Source organism: Lolium rigidum, chromosome 3 (assembly GCF_022539505.1).
Source record: "Lolium rigidum isolate FL_2022 chromosome 3, APGP_CSIRO_Lrig_0.1, whole genome shotgun sequence".
Classification (NCBI taxonomy): domain Eukaryota; kingdom Viridiplantae; phylum Streptophyta; class Magnoliopsida; order Poales; family Poaceae; genus Lolium; species Lolium rigidum.
Window position 1 is genome coordinate 124,721,460 of NC_061510.1, and position 5,853 is coordinate 124,727,312.

Consider the following 5,853-nt stretch of genomic DNA (forward strand, 5'->3'; position numbering starts at 1 on the left):
GTCCCGATGCGCCTAATGAACCCTTGTTTCATGGCATCACGTCCCTCAAGTAGAGAGGGCCACACTTGCAAGGGGTGAGCGCCAACCGAAGCTTCGAGGAGATTCGTCAAAGGATGGTAAACAGCCTTGAGTATTCTTGCGCTCAGTGATTCAGATTCTGCAAGAGGCGCCAAGCATGACGCACGCACCAGGAGAGCAATATTGAAAATTTCTATGTCTCAGAAACCCAAACCACACAAGTACCAGACGCCTTTTCTCGCACGCCTCGTTGAGAGTCGCTTTCCCAGCTCCGCTTCCGCCCCTCTCCTTCTCCCTTTCCGGCGGCGTTGCCGGCCGGCGAGAGGATGGAGTAGGTGGTTGGCTCCCTGTATATAGTAGTCTAGGTTTTCGTTGTTTTACCCTTGTGGAGTCTGGCGTGATGCCGAAGGGGAGATGGTCGCTGGAGCATGCGAGCTGCATCTGGTGCCTGGTCGTGCTGCTTCTACTTTCCATGGCGCTCCGGAGGTCGGAGCCGGAGATGGGAGTGGAGATGCTGCGGCCCTCCCTCTAAATAAGCTCGTCCGAGCCTCAGATCTAGCCACGGTGGCATTCGTTCTGCTTCTCTGGAGTCACCATGGAGGTGAATCGGGAGATGGATTTAGAACTGCTGTTGTTGTGCTCGATTTTGGGGTTATGCAGGGAAGTTGTGTAGCTGCTCAATCTTGTTGTTCTTCCCCGGTGGCACTTCAACGGCAGCTTGCCGTCCTGCTGCCGACTCTTCTGGCCGAAAGGCGGCCGTGCGAAGATCCAACGCTGGCAGTTGTCCAGCGTCATCCATGTCTTTCCTCCCGGCAAGCATGCCAAATGGGAGGCAGTCTGAGCTTCAATGCGGCCTCTCATGGCGGCGTCGTCCCAAGTGGCGCAGTCCCCGGTGACGATGTTGCTAGCTGCATCTCGAAGCTCCTCGTCGGCGAATCCAAGCGGTGGTGCGGGACTCGATTGCGTTCTCCAAATTCTGTCCAGGGTCCTTTCTGTAAACTGTTGGGATGTGGTTGTAATTTTTATTTTTCAGTTGGTCCCTTTGTAATCTGTAAGTCACCGCTCAATATTAATGCAGCTATCTAGCCCTTTAGGGGCCTTTCTTTGTTCAAAAAAAAAAAAAAAAAGAAACCCAAACCCCCTGATCCTCACATGACAAATCTTCTTAATGCTATGCAAGGTGCTGGGAGAGACCATAAGCTATGTCAAGTGGTAAATGGAATGAGAAAGGACCGACTTGAAAAAGGAGGTGCAGAGTGTGACCATCTGTTCATTACAAAGCTCCCATTCCAAGTAGAATTTCTGGGCCACTTGTTTTCAAGATGTTGAAAGCCACAGAAATGGGAAATCGTCTGGTGAAACTGAAGGAACTAGTTACACATGTAAGATTTAGGGCAGGCGAGCAAGTAATGCCCCTATATGCACAAAGAATGCAGAGGGCACATAGTAAACATAGCATGCAAGTTCCAAGGCAGGAAAGCACGTAATGCCTAGCAAGTTTTTTTCTTTATCTTTATGCACAAACAAGCAAAGAATACCTGCACACTCATGCAGACACCAAAGAGTTGACAACTAGAAACAAGTCCACTGAATAAACTGAAGGATCGAGTTGTTATGAATCGCTAAAAAAAGACTCCTCCAATATATGAATCAGGAACTACCAGATTCTCTAATGATAGGACAATACCCTTATCAAACTGAAACAGAAACGAGTAAATCACAAAGAAAATTTGGCACCATGGCCCTAGACAACTAGTCGTGGTAAGCAAGCACGATGAACTGAGTTCAAACAGTTGACAAGTGTACTCTTTCGAAAATTGCTAGATCCCATCAACACTTCAACAAAACCTAACTACTTATAATATTTGTACTGTCCTGATCTTGCCTTCCGTTTCTTTACCAAGATCTATACCAGCCGCCTACCATGCCACATGAACTAAGGATGAAAAAGAAAAGATCGTTACAGAACATTTTCCCAACAACACTAGATCATCAATAGTTCTGTAACAGCATAGCAAAACCCCTCCAGTGGCTGATCAAATGCAGTTCTACACTCCATGGGGCAAAAGAATTTTGAGCCTGATCTGCATACAAGGGAGGACACAAATTCAATAATAGGCACACATTAACACAGCAAACCTAGTAAATGCAGATGTTACAGCAATTTAGAAATTGCAAACACAACGCTAGAAGAATAGAGAGAACACAAATCTAAATCTGTTTGCAGGGAAGAGAAATAAGCTACTCAAATAGAGATTCAGACAGGTTTGTTACATGCTTTCATTGCTCATGTAACCATTTTCTCTCATCACATTATCTACTTGGGCTAAGCACTGGACAAAGAGTGATAGGCATAAATCCCTAGTTTTGCGTCTGCCTGTCGCCTATCTCGCACAAGTACACACCTAGCAGCACTTAAGGCTAGGCAATCTGCCGTCACCTAGCGCATGGGCACACATCAGCACACACCTAGCAACGGTTTTATCATTAAATGGTGAAATACTTTCCAGTTGTATGATTGTATCCGATATCCCATATCTGATTTTCTAAACAGTAATATATATACATCCGAATTTGGACAAATCTCTGGCATCCTTTTTATGGTCGGAGGGAGTACAAATTATGTGTGATTAGAAAACTTGGATGATTTTAGGATTGATTGCTGTACCAAGGGTTTCAGTAAACTGTTTAGAGTTTCTTTAGGGGTGGTGAGGGTGCAGAAACAAGAACCTTGCTGGTTACAGTTTTCGCCCAGCAACCAGCCTAACCGAGTCCCCTTTTTTACTTTCTTTGGCCCTTGTATTCCAATTCTAGTAAGTTTTTTTAACTGTTTGGAATCTAACTGACAAGACATAGCACACATCCGAAACACCTTCAGCATCCTCGTTGTTGGCTGTACAGTAATTTTATTCACATGTGAACTAAGGCAATCTAAAGCCCTTCATGGAAAGCAAGACAGTAAAGAACAACTTCCAAATAGATTACAAGCTTGAACAACAGAAGTGAACAACCATGGCTGGCAACAATATCAGGGAAACCCCACAACAATCATCCAATCGGATGTTATTTGCATTTTGAAGGAAGACAGGATAAAACTAACCCTCTAGAAAACCATTCTCTATGTAGGACTATCAACTATAAAACATAGGATACGAAATGGAACTTCATGGATCATAGTTGTGTTGGCTAATGATGTACTATTGAATCAGATGTGCCAACTAAAGTCTTGTTCACTACAAATCAGTGAACGGATGTTGTTTGCATTTTGAAGGAGGACAGAATAAAACTGACCCTCTAGAAGATTATCAACTATAAAACATAGCATACAAAATGGATTCATGAACTCATAGGTCTGTGGTTTGCTATTGAAACAGATGTGGCCACTAAATTCGTGTTCACTACTACGAATCAATACTTCTATAGTAGTAACTAATAACAGCAGACCATAGTTAGCATGATCTAGGGAATCTGTGCAAGCATACCTTTCATAAGATATGGACAGCATCAAAAGATGACGAGCAGCGAGAAGAGCATGTAGACGAGCCAGCAGGCGTAGGCAATGAGCCCCCTGTGCTCGTCGCCGCTGGACGCGAGCTCCGCTAGCAGCCTGGTGCAGACCCTGGTTGACCAGAGCACGAAGGCCATGCCGACGCCGAAGATGAGGCCGCCGCCCCGCGGCAGGAAGAGCGAGACCGCGGAGAAGATGACCATGGGGAGCATGCAGTAGCCGACGAGGCTGACGCACCTGTAGAGGTCGAGGTCGCCGCGGCGGCCGCCGGAGAGCATGGAGAAGACGAAGTAGAGGAAGAGCGAGGCGACGGTGACCCAGCCGAGGACGATCCCGAAGTGGAACTTGCCGGCGAGGAGCTGGAAGAGGCCGAAGGAGAGGAGGAAGAGGAAGGGGCCGGAGAGGTCGGCGTCGGCGTGGAGGGAGGTGTCGGCGGAGCGGAGCGGGTGGAGGATGGAGAGCGTCTTCCGCCAGATCTGGCGCGTGTTGATGCCGAGCTCCTCGAGGAGCGGCGGCTCGTCCTCGAAGGAGGCGCCCGAGCCGCCGATGGGCCCGCCGGCGAAAAGGGGTGGGGTAGAGTTGGAGGGGGCGGGGCCGATGTCGAAGGACATGAAGGGGAGCGGGTTGGCGGCGGAGGAGGTGGAGGGGCGGGGCGGCGCGAAGGCGGGGGGTGGGGAGGCGCCGGTTCCGGGGATGGGGTGGCGGCGGTGCGTGGGGGAGGAGGAGTTGTTGAAGACCACCGGCGGCACGGGGAACTGCTTCGCCATGGCCGCGGCGACGGCGAGGGTTTCGAGATCTGAGTGGGGAGCTGGGAGATCGGGAGTTGGGTTTTGGGGTGTGCGAGGAAGAGGAAGATGGGAGGAATCGGGGGTGCCCAACTGCAAGATGAGGATTCCGTCCGGCCTTCCGGGTGACCAACGCAACCTTGTGTGCTTTTCCTTCGGTTTTCGGCGTCTTCTCTTATGGCTTGGAGCCTTGGACTGTGTTTTCTTTTTTTCTTTTTTTGCGTGCCTCGTGATTAAGCAAAGGGGATGCACGTTTGCTTCGGTGTCAAGGTTCTCATCTCTCTTCCATCTAGAAAAAAAAAAGGTTCTCATCTCTCGAACTCAAAAACAGGAAAGACTCAGGGAGAAGCCTTCCATCAAACTGCTTAATATCCTCCTCGAAACATGTTTTCATTTCGCTATATTAATATAGCAACCATATCGATACGAACTTCGAAACTTAAAAATACGGGAGCAACAACACAAATGCCCAAAAGAAAAAGAAATTAAGGCAAAGGCGAAGCACCGAGACAATGATGACTCTCAACCGTTGTGTCCTACGTCTATGGCCTAACACGCTCCAAGCACTCCAGGCGCCTCGTACCAAGCATCACCTTCAGAAAGGAAAATATCGTCCACATGGTGCGTGCTGCTACCCTGATCAGGCCGGTCCTAGGGTTTCCCCGGTACGTAAAGTCAGTGGACATGATATTCCCAAGACGCCTTTCAAGAAGGAATGGTGCCATGCGAAGGCGGCACCGTGTCGGGGCCAGGCAAGCTAACAAGGATTTCTCCCGCCCTCGTCCAAAAAAGCCCCTGGGACCCCGAAGGACCACCACTTAGCTTCGTCACCCACCATCATCCACCACCACCTAGCTTCGTCACCCACCAGCATGCGCCACCACGATCTTGTAGCCGCCATCATCAGGCGCTTCGCAACACTAGCCTGCAACCTAAACAATGAAGGCACATGACATAATCGAGGCAAGGAACAATAGCCTTGCAGCTACGCTGGAGGAACCCACTCCACCGCCGAGAGGCAGTCATTGGTCAAACATAGCAGCGGGAGCACACCAGACCCCATCAGGCCCGGCCGGCCCTACATGGGCCCGTGAGCTCCGGTAGCCCTGCTGCAATAGGCTGGCCGCATATCCGCCGTCCCGGGACCTCGACACGTCATCTCCTCCTCCACCAGGATGTCCAGCCGTCGAAGATCCCAGCCCGTCCGAGCCCATATCTAGGGCCGGGGCACACAGGCCATGGACGTTGGTGCAAGATCCACTGCAACCGCGCCATTTCTTCTTACCGTTGTGGAATCTAAAGATATTTGTTTGAAGTATCTATTTGGTCTAGTTGGTTATTAGTGAACATTCGTTTCTTTACTCAGCTAAGATAGTTCTTTCCTTTGTAGCTTCATGTGCTTCCACTTTGGGATGGTATCTTCCTTGCCCTATCCCTAAGTTGCAGTTGGGTGATCCTGAGCTCAGACTACATGGAAGATCGAGGCAACGTTGTGTATGAGGAATGTTGTCAATTGACTAGGGATTTCACTCGTATTATATG

The 5,853-nt window shown here is 49.4% G+C and overlaps 1 protein-coding gene across 1 annotated transcript; it reads right to left on the reverse strand.

Annotated features, from left to right (window-relative positions):
* Positions 1-1,591: 1,591 nt before the first annotated feature.
* Positions 1,592-4,489, reverse strand: LOC124698174 (protein YIPF5 homolog). The gene is made up of 2 exons (XM_047230690.1): positions 3,501-4,489; positions 1,592-2,102 (listed from the first exon to the last, which is right to left on the reverse strand). The coding sequence occupies exon 1, from the start codon at positions 4,291-4,293 to the stop codon at positions 3,523-3,525; it is 771 nt and encodes a 256-aa protein (XP_047086646.1). The 5' UTR covers positions 4,294-4,489; the 3' UTR covers positions 1,592-2,102; positions 3,501-3,522.
* Positions 4,490-5,853: the final 1,364 nt, after the last annotated feature.

What these genes read in the sequence shown, in the direction of transcription:
- LOC124698174 (XM_047230690.1), bottom strand. Translation starts at nt 4,293, where the DNA reads ATGGCGAAGCAGTTCCCCGTGCCGCCGGTGGTCTTCAACAACTCCTCC.